Source organism: Oncorhynchus masou, chromosome 33 (genome assembly GCF_036934945.1).
Source record: "Oncorhynchus masou masou isolate Uvic2021 chromosome 33, UVic_Omas_1.1, whole genome shotgun sequence".
NCBI lineage: Eukaryota > Metazoa > Chordata > Actinopteri > Salmoniformes > Salmonidae > Oncorhynchus > Oncorhynchus masou.
Window position 1 is genome coordinate 17,324,673 of NC_088244.1, and position 23,268 is coordinate 17,347,940.

The following is a 23,268-nucleotide window of genomic DNA, read 5'->3' on the forward strand; positions in this document are numbered from 1 at the left end:
TTAGAAATATAACTTTGCTCTGTGATTTTCCCGAGTATGCATTTCATAGACTATAGGCTATGAATGATTTGATTGAGACCACACTAAATACTTTATAGGTGCAGTTGATATTGCCCGTCCAGCCTGAATCAGAGATGCACATCGATACAGTGCCTTGCGAAAGTATTCGGCCCCCTTGAACTTTGCGACCTTTTGCCACATTTCAGGCTTCAAACATAAAGATATAAAACAGTATTTTTTTGTGAAGAATCAACAACAAGTGGAACACAATCATGAAGTGGAACGACATTTATTTGATATTTCAAACTTTTTTAACAAATCAAAAACTGAAAAATTGGGCGTGCAAAATTATTCAGCCCCTTTACTTTCAGTGCAGCAAACTCTCTCCAGAAGTTCAGTGAGGATCAGTGAGGATCTCTGAATGTTGACCTAAATGACTAATGATAATAAATACAATCCATCTGTGTGTAATCAAGTCTCCGTATAAATGCACCTGCACTGTGATAGTCTCAGAGGTCCGTTAAAAGCGCAGAGAGCATCATGAAGAACAAGGAACACACCAGGCAGGTCCGAGATACTGTTGTGAAGAAGATTAAAGCCGGATTTGGATACAAATAGATTTCCCAAGCTTTAAACATCCCAAGGAGCACTGTGCAAGCGATAATATTGAAATGGAAGGAGTATCAGACCACTGCAAATCTACCAAGACCTGGCCATCCCTCTAAACTTTCAGCTCATACAAGGAGAAGACTGATCAGAGATGCAGCCAAGAGGCCCATGATCACTCTGGATGAACTGCAGAGATCTACAGCTGAGGTGGGAGACTCTGTCCATAGGACAACAATCAGTCGTATATTTCACAAATCTGGCCTTTATGGAAGAGTGTCAAGAAGAAAGCCATTTCTTAAAGATATCCATAAAAAGTGTTGTTTAAAGTTTGCCACAAGCCACCTGGGAGACACACCAAACATGTGGAAGAAGGTGCTCTGGTCAGATGAAACCAAAATTGAACTTTTTGGCAACAATGCAAAACGTTATGTTTGGCGTAAAAGCAACACCGCTCATCACCCTTACCACACCATCCCCACTGTCAAACATGGTGGTGGCAGCATCATGGTTTGGGCCTGCTTTTCTTCAGTAGGGACAGGGAAGATGGTTAAAATTGATGGGAAGATGGATGGAGCCAAATACAGGACCATTCTGGAAGAAAACCTGATGGAGTCTGCAAAAGACCTGAGACTGGGACGGAGATTTGTCTTCCAACAAGACAATGATCCAAAACATAAAGCAAAATCTACAATGGAATGGTTCAAAAATTAACATATCCAGGTGTTAGAATGGCCAAGTCAAAGTCCAGACCTGAATAAAATCGAGAATCTGTGGAAAGAACTGAAAACTGCTGTTCACAAATGCTCTCCATCCAACCTCACTGAGCTCGAGCTGTTTTGCAAGGAGGAATGGGAAAAATTGCAGTCTCTCGATGTGCAAAACTGATAGAGACATACCCCAAGCGACTTACAGCTGTAATCGCGGCAAAAGGTGGCGCTACAAAGTATTAACTTAAGGGGGCTGAATAATTTTGCACGCCCAATTTTTCAGTTTTTGATTTGTATTATTTTTTTTAAATATCCAATAAATGTTGTTCCACTTCATGATTGTGTCCCACTTGTTATTGATTCTTCACAAAAAAATACAGTTTTATATCTTTATGTTTGAAGCCTGAAATGTGGCAAAAGGTCGCAAAGTTCAAGGGGGCCGAATACTTTCGCAAGGCACTGTATATAGCTTAATAAGCAACTAATTCAAATACACTGAGAAATACTGAAATGTCATCAATTACAAATTACATGACCCTCCCCTGGACTAGATTTTAAAATGCTAAATCCTCCGCATGGCTGAAATGTAAAAAGTATCACCCTCCATTCTCCTCCAGGTATCCGTTCTGAAAATTTCAATCCATCCCTAAGGAAGAATTTTTCTCTTCTCTCACTGCCCGTGATCTAGTGATGGGTCGTTATTTTAGTGGATTTCTACACTGGAAATTTTAGAAGCTTATTCTGTATCCGGAAAACTGTCACTTAATGAGCAAGTACCCCATACACCAGTCATGGTGTCAATACCAAGTGCGTTATACTGCTTGGCATATTGTTGGCATATTGTTTACCCAGTAACTTATGTGAACTGATGTACATATAGTCTAATCCTTTTCATATTGTTTAACCAGTAATTTATGTGAACTGTATAGTCTAACACTTTTCTGTGCACTGTTTTTTACATGATTACTGACAAAAGCAACATAAAGGTTGAGAATCAAATAAATACACTACAGTCTGAAGCGATGCTGACATGGAATCATTTACCATACAGTAAGACACTTTGTGGACTCAATTTAATCACATCTGTTACAATTCCAAGGATGGTCACCGACTTGACAAAGGTAATTCCCTCAAACGGTGACCTCTCAAACCCCAAACCCTGGCCTGGTCTGCCCAGTGGGTTTGCCGAGTCTGGTTCGCAAGCATTCCTGGAAGTCTCACGGCAGGGTAGCCTCGTGGTTAGGGTGTTAGGCTAGTAACCGAAAGGTTGCAAGTTCAAATCCCTGAGCTGACAAGGTACAAATCTCTTGTTCTGCCTCTGAACAAGGCAGTTAACCCACTGTTCCTAGGCCATAATTGAAAGTATGAGTTTGTTCTTAACTGACTTGCCTAGTTAAATAAAGGTTTAAAAAAATGTTACGCATCTGGGTTTAGAAACTCTGTGGTTTTATAGACTGGCTAAATTGACCACTTAATCGCTTTTCTCACTTCCTCATACTCTGAATGCTTGAATATAAAAATGCAGGTAGACCTAGTCATAGATAAAACAGACGGATATGTTTCACAATGTTTTATAACGTTTTTATTTTCAAGATGTGTATTGTACAATGTATCAAATTACAAAAAAATGAAAAATATAAATATAGACAAATTAAGAAATAAGCTTGCAGCTACATGAAAAGACACAATTCAGAAATGATGTCTGTTATGTAGGCTAATAATACCAAAAAAGGAAAACATTCAGTAACAAACAACAATAACAAACATTATATTTGTTCCTTCTTCATATAGCCCAAACACAGCGCGCTTCTGTTTCAGCAGCTTGATCTCCAGATTAAGTATTTTCCGTTACAACAGGAGGATCTACTTCTTCAGTTCCAACACATCAAAATATAAGCCCTCATGCATGTTCACTGGAGGAATAGACTTCTTAGCAAAGATACATTTCTCAAGCAAGAGTTTTGCTAGGACTGTCTAGGAGTGATCCAAGTGAGAGGACTAAGTGAATGGGTCAACTGGGAGGGATCTGTAACCTGAAAACTACCTGTTATTGGCAGAGAGGTCTGAAACTCTTTTTGTTATTGGTTTATTGACTAATACCGCTTGGTGATGTCACCAGACAGGCCAAAACTCCATATTGTAATGCAGGTTACAGTATGATACAGTGGGGCAAAAAAGTATTTAGTCAGCCACCAATTGTGCAAGTTCTCCCACTTAAAAAGATGAGAGAGGCCTGTAATTTTCATCATAGGTACACTTCAACTATGACAGACAAAATGAGAAATAAAAATCCAGAAAATCACATTGTAGGATTTTTTTAATGAATTTATTTGCAAATGATGGTGGAAAATAAGCATTTGGTCAATAACAAAAGTTTATCTCAATACTTTGTTATATACCCTTTGTTGGCAATGACAGAGGTCAAACGTTTTCTGTAAGTCTTCACAAGGTTTTCACACACTGTTGCTGGTATTTTGGCCCATTCCTCCATGCAGATCTCCTCTAGAGCAGTGATGTTTTGGGGCTGTTGCTGGGCAACACTGACTTTCAACTCCCTCCAAAGATTTTCTATGGGGTTGTGATCTGGAGACTGGCTAGGCCACTCCAGGACTTTGAAATGCTTCTTACGAAGCCACACCTTCGTTGCCCGGGCGGTGTGTTTGGGATCATTGTCATGCTCAAAGACCCAGCCACGTTTCATCTTCAATGCCCTTGCTGATGGAAGGAGGTTTTCACTCAAAATCTCACGATACATGGCCCCATTCATACTTTCCTTTACACGGATCAGTCGTTCTGGTCCCTTTGCAGAAAAACAGCCCCAAAGCATGATGTTTCCACCCCCATGCTTCACAGTAGGTATGGTGTTCTTTGGATGCAACTCAGCATTCTTTGTCCTCCAAACACGACGAGTTGAGTTTTTACCAAAAAGTTATATTTTGGTTTCATCTGACCATATAACATTCTCCCAATCTTCTTCTGGATCATCCAAATGCTCTCCAGCAAAGTTCAGACGGGCCTGGACATGTACTGGCTTAAGCAGGGGGACACGTCTGGCACTGCAGGATTTGAGTCCCTGGCGGCGCAGTGTGTTACTGATGTTAGGCTTTGTTACTTTGGTCCCAGCTCTCTGCAGGTCATTCACTAGGTCCCCCCGTGTGGTTCTGGGATTTTTGCTCACCGTTCTTGTGATAATTTTGACCCCTCGGGGTGAGATCTTGCGTGGCGCCCCAGATCGAGGGAGATTATCAGTGGTCTTGTATGTCTTCCATTTCCTAATAATTGCTCCCACAGTTGATTTCTTCAAACCAAGCTGCTTACCTATTGCAGATTCAGTCTTCCTAGCCTGGTGCAGGTCTACAATTTTGTTTCTGGTGTCCTTTGACAGCTCTTTGGTCTTGGCCATAGTGGAGTTTGGAGTGTGACTGTTTGAGGTTGTGGACAGGTGTCTTTTATACTGATAACAAGTTCAAACAGGTGCCATTAATACAGGTAACGAGTGGAGGACAGAGGAGCCTCTTAAAGAATAAGTTACAGGTCTGTGAGAGCCAGAAATCTTGCTTGTTTGTAGGTGACCAAATACTTATTTTCCACCATAATTTGCAAATTTATTAATTAAAAATCCTACAATGAGATTTTCTGGATTTTTTTCTCGTTTTGTCTGTCATAGTTGAAGTGTACCTATGATGAAAATTACAGGCCTCTCTCATATTTTTAAGTGGGAGAACTTGCACAATTGGTGGCTGACTAAATACTTTTTTGCCCCACTGTATATTGACATTGTCCTCTGTTCTACCCTCAGAATTGACAGAAGACCCCATGGATGGTAGATATGGCTGTGTGCTGACCGACCAGCAGGAGTTGGCAGTGGAAATGGTGAGAGTCAAGAATGACATATGGCTGTTGGCTGAAATATGACATATGGCTGAAATAAAGCAGGTCATTGAGGAGAACAATGACACCTTTGCCAATGTGGCATTCATCAGCCTTCCAACAATCACCCACCTTTTGAAGAGGCACCAGGTATCTATGAAACACAGTCTTTTGAGATAAACAACAACCGAGTAAAACAACTGAGGGCCGAGTATGTTCAGGTACATCACTATTTACTGTATTACTGTTACTATTTGATGCACATGCTACTTCACAATATCATATTGGAACTATACTGTAAAAAATAACTAACCAAAATATATCTTTAGAGGGTGATGGTGCCTGATGCTGCTGTGAACCATCGCAAATATATCTTTGTTGATGAAGCGGGCTTTAACCTGGCCAAAACTCGGCGCCGTGGGCGGAACCTCGTCGGCCAACGGGCGACCGTCCAACGTAGGGGAAACATCTCCATGTGCGCAGCTATTTCTGAAGATGGTGTGGTAGGACATAGGCAGTATTTGGATCCTACAAAGCTTTACACAATGTGTTTCTCAATTAAATTGAGCAGGCCTATCAAGGTGAAGGGGCACCTATGTCATTGTGTGGGACAATGTCAGGTTCCACCTTGCAGAGGTGTTTCAGGCATGGTTTTGGGCCCATCCCCGATTCATGACCCTATACCTGCCCACATACACTCCTTTTCTGGAGTTGGAAGGTGTACAATCGCCATCCCGAGAGCGTGCCGCTTCTGGCCATGGATGAGGCATATGACGACATCAATGCAGACTAATGTCAAGCTTAGATTCGCAATGCCGAAAGGTTTTTCCCACGGTGCATGAACAATGAGGACATTCACTGTGATGTGGATAAGAATATTTGGCCAAATGCTCAAGACAGGCTTGATGCAAATTAATGCGTGATAAACGTTATGTTTTATTTTAATTTATTTCATTTCTTACATTTGATTAGACAGTACATCTATGTTCCAATTATATATGAAAAATAAAATGTTATTTTGCATGAATGATTGTAGATGATGTCTTCATTGAGCGCACTTTCGATTACACATTGGATAGATATTATGGAAATTATAGATTCTGTCAAATTTGTTGGTATCTAAGTGTATTGCCTCATGTGAAGACTATAATTGACCATTTAGGCATTTAGCAGGCACTCATGTCCAGATCGACTTACAAGATGTAGTGAGTGTATACATTTTCGCTCTGGATGAAAGTAGTAAAAAGTTAAGTGTTTTGTCCCATATTCATAGCAAGCAATGATTTCTTCAAGCTTGTGACTACACATCTGTTGGATGCATTTGCTCTTTGTTTAGGTTGTGTTTCAGATTATTTTGTGCAAAATATAAATTAATGGTAAATAATGTATTGTGTCATTTTGGAGTCACTTTTATTGTAAATAAGAATATAATATGTTTCTAAACGTCTACATTAATGTGGAAGCTACCATGATTACGGACAATATTGAATGAATCGTGAATAATGATGAGTGAGAAATATCATACCCCCCAAAAAATGCAAACAGCCCGTTTTTGTAACGGTGAGAGGTTAGCATGTCTCGGGGGTATTATATTTGTAAGTCTGTAACTTTCTTACTCATCAATATTATTTAGAAACTTCTGATAGGCTAATTGACCTCATTTGAGTCAATTGGGGGTGTACCTGTGGATGTACGTATTTCAAGGCGTACCTTCAAACTCAGTGCCTCTTTGCTTGACATTATGGGAAAATCAAATGAAATCAGCCAAGACCTCAGAAAAAGTCTGGTTCATCCTTGGGAGCAATTTCCAAATGCCTGAAGGTACCACGTTCATCTGCACAAACAATAGTTCGCAAGTATAAACACCATAGGACCACACAGCCATCATACCGCTCAGGAAGGAGACGCGTTCTGTCTCCTGGAGACTAACGTACTTTGGTGCGAAAATTGCAACAATCCCAGAACAACAGCCAAGGACCTTGTGACGATGCTGGAGGACACAGGTACAAAAGTATTTATATCCACAGTAAAACAAGTCCTATATTGACATAACCTGAAAGGCCGCTCAGCAAGGAAGAAGCCACTGCTCCAAAACCACCACAAAAAAGACAGACTACAGTTTGCAACTGCACATGGGGACAAAGATCCTACTTTTTGGAGAAATGTCCTCTGGTCTGATGAAACAAAAATAGAACTGTTTGGCCATAATGACCATTGTTATGTTTGGAGGAAAAAGGGGGATAATCACAAGCCAAATAACACCATCCCAACTGTAAAGCACAGGGGTGGCAGCATCATGTTGTGGGGGTGCTTTGCTGCAGGAGGGACTGGTGCACTTCACAAAATAGATGGCGTCATGAGGTAGGAAAATTATATGGATATATTGAAGCAACATCTCAAGACATCAGTCAGGAAGTTAAAGCTTGGTCACAAATGTTTCTTCCAAATGGACAATGACCCAAAGCATACTTCCAAAGTTGTGGCAAAATTACTTAAGGACAACAAAGTCAAGGTATTGGAGTGGCCATCACAAAGTACTGACCTCAATCCCATAGAAAATCTGAGGGCAGAACTGAAAACCTTGTGCAAGCAAGGAGGCCTACAAACCTGACTCAGTTACACCAGCTCTGTCAGGAGGAATGGGCCAACATTCACCCAACTTATTGTAGGAAGCTTGTGGAAGGCTACGCAAAACTTTTGACCCAAGATAAACAATTTAAAGGCATTGCTACCAAATACTAATTGAGTGTATGTACACTTCTGAATCACTGGGAATGTGATGAAAGAAATAAAAGCTGAAATACATAATTCTCTCTACTATTATTCTGACATTTCACATTCTTAAAATAAAGTGGTGATCCTAACTGCCCTAAGACAGGGAATTTTTACGAGGATTACATGTCAGGAATTGTGAAAAACTGAGTTTAAATGTATTTGGCTATGGTGTATGTAAACTTCCAACTTCAACTGTACATTTAAAGAATCCTATGTGGCCATGGTCAAAAGTAGTAGTCTACATAGGGAATTGGAGGGGATTTTAGCTGTGCCCCCAGACTTACCTCAGTCTTCCATTTGTCCCACACAGCCAGGAAGACCTCAAAGAGCTCCTCCAGCTCTCTCTCTGAGTCATTAGGCTTGTTGTGGACGGGGTTCATAGCCAGGTCCTTCAGCACTACAAATGCATTATGGTTTATTGTTTATCAAATAATTCAGCCAGATTCTGGGCACTTCTATTCAAATTATTTTATACATGCCTAAAGAACACGATAGTACCTTGGTGTGCATAGACTTCTTTTCGACATCATTCAGTGTAACAGTGATGAAACACGGAATTGAAACAACAAACTACCTGAGGTGAACATGCAGGCCAATCATGATGAAATGGTGAATCCCCATTGATAAATCAAGCTGAGGTTATTGTTTTACTGTATATATAATGTTGTGAATGTCTCAACAACAGGTTAAAAGTGTGACCAACCTGTACTGCGAGGCCTAAAGTGCAGAAAATATGGCTCTCTGGAGAAAGCATCCATATCATTGACTTGGTTGTCTTCAAACTAGTAGCAGTCAGCCAGATCATCCCTTACAATATGTGAAAAAGTGATGTTACATTTTCAGTCATAATGTTGCCGTGAATCATATGACATTATGACAAAACTAGTATTGGTTATAAAAAAATGTATAATAATTACCTGTAAAGTAAAAGGAACTGTTCCTTATATCTAGTCGTTCCCAAGCGGATGCTGAGTTTCAGGGCGTAGTGATCTGTTGTGTTGACTCTGTGGTACAGTATACATGGAGGCTGAGGGGATTAAAGCAACTCAAAGTTATTGAGTTACAGAGAAAGTGAGGTGTTCTTAAAATGTTATGTGCCATCATATATTCAACTCAATAGGAAAGGTGAGGTTGAATATAAACCTGATGAACAGCAATGTCACCAGTTTAACTCTCTCGGGAAGCAGATAGCAGGATGCCCCCCTCTCATCCACCACCTCCAGAACCACTATATTTTTATTTTTTTTGGAAAAGTTTTATTGGCATAATTCCTTTAAAAACAGCTCATACATTTTTTACATCATTTATACACATAAAAACGGCAGCAAAGCATAAAACACAGCATTTGAAAGTTACATTTAAATTTGTTAAAAAGTACGTTGTTAAAACCAATGAAAACAACCATGAATAAAAGTACTTTCCTTGTAAAAACATCAAATCTGTAAAGCCATTTAAAATGTGTACTAATGATCTAACAAAGGTAAAACATTTTTAAGACATGAAAAACATGTTAAAAAGCCACTTTGTTAAAAGGCTGTCTTCAGTCCCTTGTACAGGAGCGGGGTGAGTCTTTATCAAGCTCACCTCATCCTGCTCTTCTGAATAGATCATCGTCCCGTCCTTCGGGGCCCAGGGGGGATCCCTCCCCTAGGCGCATCGCCCTAGGCGCCGCAGCACTGTCAGGCCGTGGCCGCCGGGACCTAGGGTGTTGTGGGGGACCCTTCGCTTCGGGTCGAGGCCCCCTTCCTTCCGCATCACCCCAGGGCTTCCGTGGCTACCATGGCCACTGCCTGGGGGGTGGTCTCTACGTTTTTCGCTACCAGCAGGTTACGGGAGGACCACAGTGCTTCCTTCAGGCACGTGAGGGTGGGCCAGAGCTTGGTGAAGGTCTTCGATGGAATGGGCCTTTGGCCCACCCCATACAGCACCAGCTGAGGTGTTAGGTCCTCCCCTGCTGGCAGACACGAGATGATCAGGGGGCCTGCTTCCTTCCACAGGTCCCTGGAGGCTCTGCACTCCCAGAGCATTCAGGAGAGCAGGATGGGCCACGTTGCGCCAAACCGTTGTGGGCTCACCTATAGCGAGCCCGCGCACTGGTTCCCGATCCTGCACAAGAGAGAGAAGAGAGCAGTGTTTTGTTAAAACCGTGACTGTTTCTTTTTCCTGAGGTAAGATCCCAGCCAGAACCGTGCGAGGGCCTGAGTCTTGTTGTTATGTCATAACGAGACACAATCTACAAAAGACTTATAGACCCAGCTGGTGTGAACCCTGTAGGTATTTAGTGGGTGTGGGATCTCCAATTATGGTTTGGTGACTTACAGCCTTTCAAGCAGCTATCATGTGTAATTATCTTGTTTTCTTCTGTAGTCATGACGACCTTAGCTGTCAGCCAAGATAAAACACATTATGGTATTGTAACGATTGTAACTAAACATGTGTTATAAGAAAGCCACTCCATGAGCTGTGGCTTATTCCACTACTGCGGTTGAGCCTTATAATACTAATTCCAAATGATGACTAAAGTCTTCTTATAGTAAGAATACTGCCAACAGATTCATTGAAATGGTTCTAGAAATATTTTTTGTTGTCAAAAAATTAAATATTGTGTTTGATATTTTCTCCATTTACAGAACCCTGTCAGGTATGAATGCATAAACAAATGTTTAACTTCACAGGTGTTGGGCATCTGGATCAGTAACGTTATCCAGTCCAAATCTCCCGATGTTAAAGGATGCAACCTTCATAACCCCTCAGACAGAGAGAGAACCTAAGTGTTAAACATTTCCAAGGCATATACTTACAACACGTTAGTAAGTTAACTGTAACTGATAAAATAGGGAGTGCTAGCCAGTGCTCGCCTCCCTACACTGGCTTCCTGTCAAGGCAAGGGCTGATTTCAATGTTTTACTGCTAACCTACAAAGCATTACATGGGCTTGCTCCTACCTATCTCTCTGATTTGGTCCTGCCGTACATACCTACATGTACGCAACGGTCACAAGACGCAGGCCTCCTAATTGTCCCTAGAATTTCTAAGCAAACAGCTGGAGGCAGGGCTTTCTCCTATAGAGCTCCATTTTTATGGAACGATCTGCCTACCCATGTAAGAGACGCAAACTCGGTCTCAACCTTTAAGTCTTTACTGAAGACTCATCTCTTCAGTGGGTCATATGATTGAGTGTAGTCTGGCCCAGGAGTGGGTAGGTAAACGGAAAGGCTCTGGAGCAACAAACCGCCCTTGCTGTCTCTACCTGGCCGGTTCCCCTCTTTCCACTGGGATTCTCTGCCTCTAACCCTATTACAGGGGCTGAGTCACTGGCTTACTGGGGCTCTTTCATACCGTCCCTGGGAGGGGTGTGTCACCTGAGTGGGTTGAGTCACTGATGTGATCTTCCTGTCTGGATTGGCGCCCCCCCTTGGGTTGTGCCGTGGCGGAGATCTTTGTGGGCTATACTCGGCCCTGTCTCAGGATGGTAAGTTGGTGGTTGAAGATATCCCTCTAGTGGTGTGGGGGCTGTGCTTTGGCAAAGTGGGTGGGGTTATATCCTTCCTCTTTGGCCCTGTCCGGGGTGTCCTCGGATGGGGCCACAGTGTCTCCTGACCCCTCCTGTCTCAGCCTCCAGTATTTATGCTGCAGTAGTTTATGTGTCGGGGGACTAGGGTCAGTTTGTTCTATCTGGAGTACTTCTCCTGTCCTATTCGGTGTCCTGTGTGAATTTAAGTGTGCTCTCTTTAATTCTCTCTTTCTCTCTCTCGGAGGACCTGAGCCCTAGGACCATGCCTCAGGACTACCTGACATGATGACTCCTTGCTGTCCCCAGTCCACCTGGCCGTACTGCTGTTCCAGTTTCAACTGTCCTGCCTTATTATTATTGGACCATGCTGGTAATTTATGAACATTTGAACATCTTGGCAATGTTCTGTTATAATCTCCACCCGGCACAGCCAGAAGAGGACTGGCCACCCCACATAGCCTGGTTCCTCTCTAGGTTTCTTCCTAGGTTTTGGCCATTCTAGGGTGTTTTTCCTAGCCACCGTGCTTCTACACCTGCATTGCTTGCTGTTTGGGGTTTTAGGCTGGGTTTCTGTGCAGCACTTTGAGATATCAGCTGATGTACGAAGGGCTATATAAATACATTTGATTTGATAAAAAAAAAATATATATTTAAAATATTGTAATATTTAAAAAATATAAAAAATGTCCTGTGTGAGAGGTATTTGTCATTTTTAATTGGGCAAAATCACGCAATCCAATATCGCTCTCTCTCTCACACACACACACACACACACACACACACACACACACACACACACGCACGCACGCACGCACGCACGCACACACACACACGCACACACGCACACACGCACACACGCACACACGCACGCACGCACGCACGCACACATGCAGATCCCACTATACACACACATATAAATAACATTGCAAACATCCTCATCGACACACCTATATGAGATGTGTAGATAATAGAGATAGGATCAGTCTCATACTGCTACAGTTCAAAAATCAAATGAGAGCAGTGATCAAAACCAAACCACACGGTTGGTTGTAGACAATCCAGTTATATCTCTGTTACTCTATCTGTGGAACTGTGATGATTGATTAATCTGCCTTCACACCTGGGCAAACCTGACAACCACCTGACAGCCACCTGACAGTGCAGTGTAGTCATCCATTAGATGGGGAGGGCCAATCGATAATCATCATTGTAGTCACAGCTGAATGACAGTGAATAGAAGCGTCTGCCTGCAGGCTGACAGACCAGTTTGTTGTTTATATCCTACCTCAGAGCTGCCTATTTGTCAACTGGAGAGAGCACCGTATGTGTCACAAGCAGCCAATGTTGATTCAAAATCTGTAGTTTTGTAGGTCTTATGTACACTCTTAGAAAAAAGGGTTCCGAAATGGTTCTTCGGCTGTCCCCATAGGATAACCCTTTTTGGTTTCCAGGTGAACCATTCTGGGTTCCATATAGATCCTTCTGTGGAAATGGTTCTATATTGAACCCAAAAGGTTTCTACCTGGAACCAAAAAGGGACAGCCCAAGTACCCTTCAAGGTTCTCGATTGCATTTGATTTGTCACACCCTGACCATAGTTTGCTTTGTATGTTCTATGTTTTGTTTGGTCAGGGTGTGATCTGAGTGGGCATTCTATGTTGGATGTCTTGTTTGTCTGTTTCTGTGTTTGGGCCTGATATGGTTCTCAATCAGAGGCAGGTGTTAGTCATTGTCTCTGATTGGGAGCCATATTTAGGTAGCCTGTTTTGTGGGTGATGGTTCCTGTCTTTGTGTTTGTTGCACCGGATAGGGCTGTTTATGTTTTTTCACGTGTCTTGTTTTGTAGATTGTTCTATTTTCATCTTTATTAAAGATGTGTAAAAATAACCATGCTGCATTTTGTTCCGCCTCTCCTTCCCAGGAAGAATCCCGTGACATGCTTGACCAGTTTTACCTGGATCTTTTGTGCTGTGGTCCAAGTCTTGATATGCAAAGTCTTGTTTTGGCTATAAATATTTACATGTGAAGTTTCTAATCTTTTGGAGAAAGATAACGTTGCTTGTGAACACAAATTTAAGGTCAGTTACAGTGCCTTGCGAAAGTATTCGGCCCCCTTGAACTTTGCGACCTTTTGCCACATTTCAGGCTTCAAACATAAAGATATAAAACTATTTTTTTGTGAAGAATCAACAACAAGTGGGACACAATCATGAAGTGGAACAACATTTATTGGATATTTCAAACTTTTTTAACAAATCAAAAACTGAAAAATTGGGCGTGCAAAATTATTCAGCCCCTTTACTTTCAGTGCAGCAAACTCTCTCCAGAAGTTCAGTGAGGATCTCTGAATGATCCAATGTTGACCTAAATGACTAATGATGATAAATACAATCCACCTGTGTGTAATCAAGTCTCCGTATAAATGCACCTGCACTGTGATAGTCTCAGAGGTCCGTTAAAAGCGCAGAGAGCATCATGAAGAACAAGGAACACACCAGGCAGGTCCGAGATACTGTTGTGAAGAAGTTTAAAGCCGGATTTGGATACAAAAAGATTTCCCAAGCTTTAAACATCCCAAGGAGCACTGTGCAAGCGATAATATTGAAATGGAAGGAGTATCAGACCACTGCAAATCTACCAAGACCTGGCCGTCCCTCTAAACTTTCAGCTCATACAAGGAGAAGACTGATCAGAGATGCAGCCAAGAGGCCCATGATCACTCTGGATGAACTGCAGAGATCTACAGCTGAGGTGGGAGACTCTGTCCATAGGACAACAATCAGTCGTATATTGCACAAATCTGGCCTTTATGGAAGAGTGGCAAGAAGAAAGCCATTTCTTAAAGATATCCATAAAAAGTGTCATTTAAAGTTTGCCACAAGCCACCTGGGAGACACACCAAACATGTGGAAGAAGGTGCTCTGGTCAGATGAAACCAAAATTGAACTTTTTGGCAACAATGCAAAATGTTATGTTTGGCGTAAAAGCAACACAGCTCATCACACTGAACACACCATCCCCACTGTCAGACATGGTGGTGGCAGCATCATGGATTGGGCCTGCTTTTCTTCAGCAGGGACAGGGAAGATGGTTAAAATTGATGGGAAGATGGATGGAGCCAAATACAGGACCATTCTGGAAGAAAACCTGATGGAGTCTGCAAAAGACCTGAGACTGGGACGGAGATTTGTCTTCCAACAAGACAATGATCCAAAACATAAAGCAAAATCTACAATGGAATGGTTCAAAAATAAACATATCCAGGTGTTAGAATGGCCAAGTCAAAGTCCAGACCTGAATCCAATCGAGAATCTGTGGAAAGAACTGAAAACTGCTGTTCACAAATGCTCTCCATCCAACCTCACTGAGCTCGAGCTGTTTTGCAAGGAGGAATGGGAAAAAATTTCAGTCTCTCGATGTGCAAAACTGATAGAGACATACCCCAAGCGACTTACAGCTGTAATCGCGGCAAAAGGTGGCGCTACAAAGTAACTTAAGGGGGCTGAATAATTTTGCACGCCCAATTTTTCAGTTTTTGATTTGTTAAAAAAGTTTGAAATATCCAATAAATGTCGTTCCACTTCATGATTGTGTCCCACTTGTTGTTGATTCTTCACAAAAAAATACAGTTTTATATCTTTATGTTTGAAGCCTGAAATGTGGCAAAAGTTCGCAAAGTTCAAGGGGGCCGAATACTTTCGCAAGGCACTGTATACTTTTTTTTAACCAATTTTGGGATATGGTTTGGATTTGAAGTTCTACTCACAACAAAGCTGTCTGGCAATGTACCATTCCTATTGTTACTACTTTATTTGTATGCTGACCTCTAGGGTCACAATTTTATACCAACACCATTTACAATCCTTCAATTACTGTCATGGGGATGTTTAAGACCTGCAACACCAGGGGATGAACTTTCTGGTCAACCAATGACTTTAATTTATAAATAAAGGAATATAGAACCCAAAGAGGTGAGATGCTGGCTAACTGTCACATACTCTCATAACTGGACAAGCTGACTTGGAGAACATGAAAGACATACATCGTTACCTCTTTTAGATGGCACCAGTAGTTAAAGAGAGAAAATATTAAGTTAAATATAAAGGCCAGTGTAAAGTCTTGTTATTAAAAAACAAAGTCCTAAAGGCTGGCCGATACAGCACATCACATTCCCTCTAAGGTGTTTTTTGACCTTTGAGTGTTCGTGTGGTAGAGGTAAAACCACAAGTCTTGGTTCCCTAAAGCAAGTCAGGAGAACAGGTATCCAGGTACACCATGTCTGTAACAGAGGGTGAAGGGGCTTACAATAGGTATGTACAGTATGCATCTGACTGGTTCTTCCACATTGAGAAGTGGCATACCTTCACCACCTCTTTCACGCCCACACACATACATACACCCACACACAGACACAGGCTATGCTGGTCCTACCCTGGCCCTTCTATATAAGGGGATGAATTTGTTAACGGTAACACACCTCAGCAACTCCAGCCTCAGTCTGCAATCATCCCAGCTGTAATACATTCACACAACGGAACCATGAGCATAAGGACAAAGAATCGCACTGGGACAAGCCCTAATTACATGAGGGACTTCAGCAGCATGTCCTTGGGCTCCAGAAATGGCCCCAGGAACAGCAGCAGCGGCCTCTACATGGGAGGCTCCATCACGGCCGTGACCATCAACCAGAGCCTGCTGGCACCCATCAACCTGGATATCGACCCCAAAATCCAGGCTGTCCACACCCATGAGATGAACCAGATCAAGGGTCTCAACAACCGCTTTGCTACTTTTATTGATAAGGTACAGTATAAATAGTGTTTTTTGCCGCTTGCTGTTTTTTTGTCTTTTGTTTGTGTGAATGTTCAACTCAAGTGAAAAATACTGGAAAAATATTTAAAAGTCAGAGTTATTGTGGTAAATCCAGAAAATGTATGAAAAGCATTAAAAATGAGGAGTGAGGTGGATTGCATCACATCTTCTTAATAACGGCATTCTTAATAATAATAATAATAAGAGGAATATGGTTGTGATGATGGAAATGACACTCCAATCTACAGTCGTGGCCAAAAGTTTTGAGAATGACACAATGTCACGCCCTGACCTTAGTTATCTTTGTTTTCTTTATTATTTTGGTTAGGTCAGGGTGTGACGAGGGTTGTATGTGTGTTTTTTACTTGTCTAGGGTTTTTGTATATCTATGGGGTTTGGTATGTTTAAGTAAATGTAGGTCTATGGTGGCCTGAATTGGTTCCCAATCAGAGGCAGCTGTTTATCGTTGTCTCTGATTGGGGATTCTATTTAGGTTGCCATTTCCCATTTTGTTTTTTTGGGTTATTGTCTATGTGTAGTTGTCTGTCAGCACTCGTGGTATATCGCTTCGTGATCGTTTGTTTAGTGTTTTTCCTTCATTAAAAGAAGAATGTATGCTTATCACGCTGCCCCTTGGTCTCATCAATATGATGAACGAAACACACAAATATTAATTTTCACAAAGTCTGCTGCCTCAGTTTGTATGATGGCAATTTGCATATACTCCAGAATGTTATGAAGAGTGATCAGATGAATTGCAATTAATTGCAAAGTCCCTCTTTGCCATGCAAATTAACTGAATCCCCCAAAAACATTTCCACTGCATTTCAGCCCTGCCACAAAAGGACCAGCTGACATCATGTCAGTGATTCTCTCGTTAACACAGGTGTGAGTGTTGACGAGGACAAGGCTGGAGATCACTCTGTCATGCGGATTGGATTCGAATAAAAGACTGGAAGCTTCAAAAGGAGGGTGGTGCTTGTAATCATTGTTCTTCCTCTGTCAAACATGGTTACCTGCAAGGAAACACATGCTGCCATCATTGCTTGGCACAAAAAGGGCTTCACAGGCCCTTTTTGGAGGATGGCCTGGTGTCAAGAAGGGCAGCAAAGAAGCCACTTCTCTCCAGGAAAAACAAAAGGGACAGACTGATATTCTGCAAAAGGTACAGGGATTGGACTGCTGAGGACTGTCATTAAATGACTGCAAAGTAATTTTCTCTTTCCGATTGTTTGGGGCATCCGGAAAAAAGCTTGTCCGGAGAAGACAAGGTGAGCGCTACCATCAGTCCTGTGTCATGCCAACAGTAAAGCATCCTGAGATCATTCATATGTGGGGTTGCTTCTCAGCCAAGGGAGTGGGCTCACTCACAATTTTGCCTAAAAACACAACAATGAATAAAGAATGGTACCAACACATCCTCTGATATCAACTTCTCCCAACCATCCAGGAACAGTTTGGTGAAGAACAATGCCTTTTCCAGCATGATGGAGCACCTTGTCATAAGGCAAAAGTGATAACTAAATGGCTCGGGGAACAAAACATTGATATTTTGGGTCCATGGCCAGGAAACTCCCCAGACCTTAATCCCATTGAGAACTTGTGGTCAATCCACAAGAGGCAGGTGGACAAACAAACCCACAAATTCTGACAAACTGCAAGCATTGATTATGGGCTGCCATCAGTCAGGATGTGGCCCAGAAGTTAATTGCCAGGGCGGATTGAAGAGGTCTTGAAAAAGAAGGGTCAACACTGCAAATATTGACTCTTTGCATGAACTTCATGTGAAGCCTTTGACGCGTATGAAATGCTTGTAATTATATGTCAGTATTCCATAGTAACACCTGACAAAAATATCTAAAGACACTGAAGCAGCAAACTTTGTGGAAATTAATATTTGTGTCATTCTCAACTTTTGGCCACGACTGTACATAATTAGAGAACCAATCTTGTATAGTCAATAACAGGCTTAAGACATTGTTTCCTCCTCTTGGAGTGTTTAACCCTAGAAGCACCTCTCCCTCTGGGCACTGTTTCAACGTTTGTGTGTGTGTGTGTGTGTACGTGCCTGCGTGTGTGCCAAACATGACGTGTGGACTGAGGAGTCCAAACATCTATAATAACAAATCAATTATTCATGTGTATGTGTGTGTCACAGGTGCGACACCTGGAGCAGCAGAACAAGATGCTGGAGACCAAGTGGAAGCTGATGCAGGACCAGACAGCTGGCCCCTCCAACATGGAACCCATGTTCCAGACCTACATAAAAAACCTGCAGAGACAGCTGGACCAGATCAACAATGACAAGGACCGGTTGGATATGGAGAACAGGAACATGCACCATAATGTGGAAGACTTAAAATCAAAGTAAAGACACGGTGACGTTAGTCTGGTTGGAGATCTATTTGTGCGTTAGCCAATTCCTCTGTCATGTTTGTTGTCATGCAAGACATGCATGCTGGACTGTGACAAATGCCTGCATAATGCAGCTCTTCGGGGCCAGAGTTGGTCTCCCCTGTTATAGAGACCCTAACCCTATTCTATTGCTTTGGCTTGTTCCAGGTATGAAGATGAGATCAGCAAGAGGAACACAGCAGATCTTGACTTTGTCCTGCTAAAAAAGGTATGCAACTGAATAACATTCAGTGAAGAATAATCTCAGAAATGTATTGTATAGATAAAGTATAGCCAGAGTCCCATTCTGATCTAATTTTACTAATCTGCCATGGGTGGAAGATTAATAATAGTTAGGGAAAATAGGCAAATCATCAAAGGTGTATTACAAATGTGCCTTTTATGTTCAGTAAAGCTTGAGTATTTTCCATGTAAACAAGAGTCAGTAATGCAAACATCACCATATGAACAGGAAAAAAGGAGCTATGACGTGTTATGTGAGGCTGCATCGGGTAAGCATGTTTCTCAGTGTCACAGCTGTTGACTGTCTTCTGATGTCCTGTAGGATGTGGACGCTGGTTTCCTGTCCAAGGTAGCTCTGGAGGACAGGTTGGCTGGGCTGGAAGAGGAGGACAACTTCTTAAAGGTCTTGTACGATCAGGTAAGGCAGTGCTAAATCACACGCATATATTTTTGATGCCCCTATAGTCAAAGATGCCAATACTATAGAGACACGGTATTTAGCACTATAGAGATGACAGAAATGACATTGTTTCTTTCATGACAGGAGCTGGGTGAGCTGCAGTCTGACGTGAAGGACACCTCTGTGGTGGTTCAGATGGACAACTCCCGGGGCCTGGACATGAACCAGATCATAGCTGACGTCAAGGCCCAGTACGAAGACATCGCTGCTCGCAGTCGGGAGCAGGCCGAGAGCTGGTACAAGACCAAGGTGAGGTCTAGGGGTTAGAGAATGAGGAAACCTTAAAGGTTCATGCCTAACGGAGCAGTACAGCAGGTCAAACAATCATTCGTAAAATAAACCTGTCGTCTCTGCCCACATCAGGTTGAAAGTCTGGCCGGCCAGGCTGGCCAGGCTGCAGAGGAGCTGCGCAACACCAAGGCTGAGATTGTCGAGCTGAACCGACTCATCAGCCGCCTGCAGAACGAGATCCTGGCTGTCAAGGGACAGGTGAGCATCACACCTGACTAGAAGGAGTAATAAAGAATTCTATAATTGAAGACTGTTAATCTATCCTAGACTAAGGTGTCAGACTTGATAGAACACCACCTTTATAATTGAGGAGTACTGTATATCAAGGCTTGGTGCCAGACTGATTTCTGCTTTGGCCAACTTCTCATTATCTACGATTTGGCACAACACCAATGTGGCATTGTTGATGGCAAAACAATGTTACACTCTCAGAATAAAATACCAATATATCTTTGTCTGGGAGGACAAAGACACATTTTAGAATGGAGCAATTAAGTCATATGCCGGATGGCAGCACATGTCTCCGCTCACTGGGAATAATTACACCTACACAAATGGAGGACAGATGATGACAGTGTTTATGCATACCTGAACTACATAGGCCTACGTTATGCATACAATAATGCATTCTGGGCTATAATGAAAACCTAATTACTGTAAAAATGACCCATTTCTAACAGCGTGGAGAAAACCATGCTTATTTTTTCTGTTACATTTTCCCCCTTAACCCTATAGAAGGCCAACCTGGAGAGACAGATAACCGAGGCGGAGGAACATGGGGAGATTGTCGTTAAGGATGCCAGGGCTCTAATCATGGATCTGGAGGTAGCTATGCAAAGAGCCAAGCAGGACATGGCCTGCCAGATCAGGGAGTACCAGGAACTGATGAACGTCAAGCTGGCCTTGGACATCGAGATTTCCACCTACAGGAAACTGCTGGAGGGCGAGGAGACCAAGTAAGGAGATGATGAAACTCTGAGGGACTCAAAGTTCCACTATGACCAGCTCCTCTGCATAGACAGCTTCCGAAATCCATGATGCAGAGAAAATTAAGTGTGTGTATAGCTGTATGATGTTCTTATTCTCTCTTCCTCTTCCGTCCACAGATTTGGACAACAATCAATCACCAACATTTCTACCACAAAGCCTTGTAAGTTCTATCACCCTAATCTACTAGACGCTCCTGACAGAACTATTATCTCTAAAGTTAACATTCTCCTCTCACATTCCTTTGATTGTGAGAGGAACCTTGTTTTACGAAGGCTTATACTATACTTATACGAAGGCTTATACTATTGATAGGATTTAGGGATCAAAAACAGGTGTGGTGATTGGCAGGAAGAGGGGTAAGGGAATCTTGATGGTGACATGAGCCTTTGTAATAACAACCCGCATCCTCCTCTTTTCCCCCCAGACACCATGCCAGAGACCAGCTACCAGCAGCCCACCCGATCTTCTGCTGTCGTCATCAAAATGGTGGAAACCACCGACTCCTCCAGATCGTACCACTGAAAATCAAAATGTTGCTGAGATGCAACATGACTCAGAGGTCATTTTCAGAAGGGGCTACAGTTTTCATAACAATCTGTAGCACTCATAATATATTCATAGCAGCCTATTGATGCAGTCATAGAGCATTATAAGACTAGAGCCCATTGGCTGTGATATTTACCATACTATGAATATTTATAAGACAATATCACCCAAGAATTTGCATCAAGTAAAGTGTTACTGTTACTTTATACGATGGCATTGTTGAATACTTGTTTTTGATTGGCTTGAAGGGCATTCTAGAACGTGCACTGTTTTCCAATAACACATGGTGTATTTGCACGGTAGAATTCAATGGCTATAGTTAATTCTTACATGTTCTATGTTTGAGCTGCTCTTGAAAGCAAAGTCGAATTGAAAACATCATTGCCATTGAATTCGAAGATAGGACTGGTGATTTATTTAACCAAACAGACTTGCAAGTTCAGCTATCATGGCAACTACTGTAGCTATCTAGTAAACATGATAGCTTCTTCAGTGGATGTTGAAAACATTCCTACCTGCAAATTAACTAATTTCTATTGGCAATTATGTTAAATTATAGTCATGGTATAAAGTGGATAATCAACGCTGGGCTCTTTTCGTTCTCTGGACACTAATGCAACTCTGTGTGAGGTCAGTTCCACTCTGCTAGCACGTAGTGGAACACACCGTGTCGTTAATTATTTTCCATAACGCATAGAGCCCCTCATTGATTATCCCTTACATATACTTCATCATACTACATCAGAGAAATGATCTGTCAACCAGACCTCACAGAACCACTTTATTTGTTATGCTCTACTATAAACTGCATTGAGCTTAGATTAGCCTAGAATTGTTTTCTTTACTTCTATTAAAACCGTTTAATGATGCAATATCATGTACCAAGATGTTCAGACACAAATAGACTCATAATGGGGATCACATGCAATCGTTTGACTCATTTTTCACTTCTGACAGATTATTGACTAGACTACACATCCGCATTTTCTACATTCTCTTCATTCCAACCTCCAAAGTACCAGATGTTGTGTGATGGTTATCATGACAATACCTTCCTATAAGGAAGATGGGATCCACCCAAATCATTTGCGTTCCTGGATCCTTTCACAGCATTATAAGGCTGCGTTGAGATGACCCAATGACCCAGGCCCAGCTCAGTTAATCCCTACCATTGTGACGCAGAGTTGTCATAATGCTTCAGAAAATGTATATTACACCAGGGTTGTTGGTAGACACAATGTAAGTAACCTAATTTATGTCCCTCTAACTGTCCTCTGCTGATCGTACAGCTGTTGTATGCATTACTCATGTACTTATGAACCAGATTTATACTATTAACACTGAGCCGGGGGGCCCTAGGAGGAAGTCCACTGTGTGCAGCTCACCCTGCACTAACATAAATAACCTGAGCATATCTACTTCTGCTAAGCTTCCCAGTAAAGCAATAAAATAAGTAAGCATTCCAGAAAAGTGCTCAAAATGGCCTACATTAACATATGTAGCTTAAGAAACAAGGTTGATGAAATCAATAATTTGCTAGAAACAGATGACACTCATACTCTCATATCTCTGAAACTCACTTAGATAATACCTTTGACACAGTGGTAGCAAAACAAGGTTATAAAATGTACAGAAAAGATTAAGGTGTTGCTGTTTATATTCAGAACCACATTCCTGTAAAGATTAGGGAGGATCTGATGTTAAATACTGTTGAAGTAATATGGCTACAGGTTCATCTGCCTCACCTAAAGCCCATTCTGGGGGGAAGCTGCTATAGACCAAGTGTTAACAGTCAGTATCTGGATAACGTGAGAAATGCTTGACAATGTATTTGATATCAACAGATGTATATTTTATTTTTGATTTAAATATTGACTGGCTTTCATCAAGCTGCCCACTCAATAAAAAACTTCAAACTGTAACCAGTGCCTGCAATCTGGTTCAGGTTATCAGTCAACCTACCAGGGTAGTTACAAACAGAACATGAATGAATCATCAACATGTATTGATCACATCTTTACTAAGGCTGCAGAAATTAGCTTGAAAGCAGTATCCAG

At 41.9% G+C, this 23,268-nt stretch overlaps 1 protein-coding gene across 1 annotated transcript; it reads left to right on the forward strand.

Moving 5' to 3' along the window:
* Window positions 1-15,934: 15,934 nt before the first annotated feature.
* Window positions 15,935-22,134, forward strand: LOC135527912 (intermediate filament protein ON3-like). The gene is made up of 9 exons (XM_064956567.1): window positions 15,935-16,278; window positions 18,446-18,654; window positions 18,850-18,910; window positions 19,247-19,342; window positions 19,469-19,633; window positions 19,748-19,873; window positions 20,411-20,631; window positions 20,782-20,825; window positions 21,090-22,134. Exons 1-9 carry the CDS (start codon window positions 16,015-16,017, stop codon window positions 21,185-21,187), a joined length of 1,284 nt encoding a protein of 427 aa, XP_064812639.1. The 5' UTR covers window positions 15,935-16,014; the 3' UTR covers window positions 21,188-22,134.
* Window positions 22,135-23,268: the final 1,134 nt, after the last annotated feature.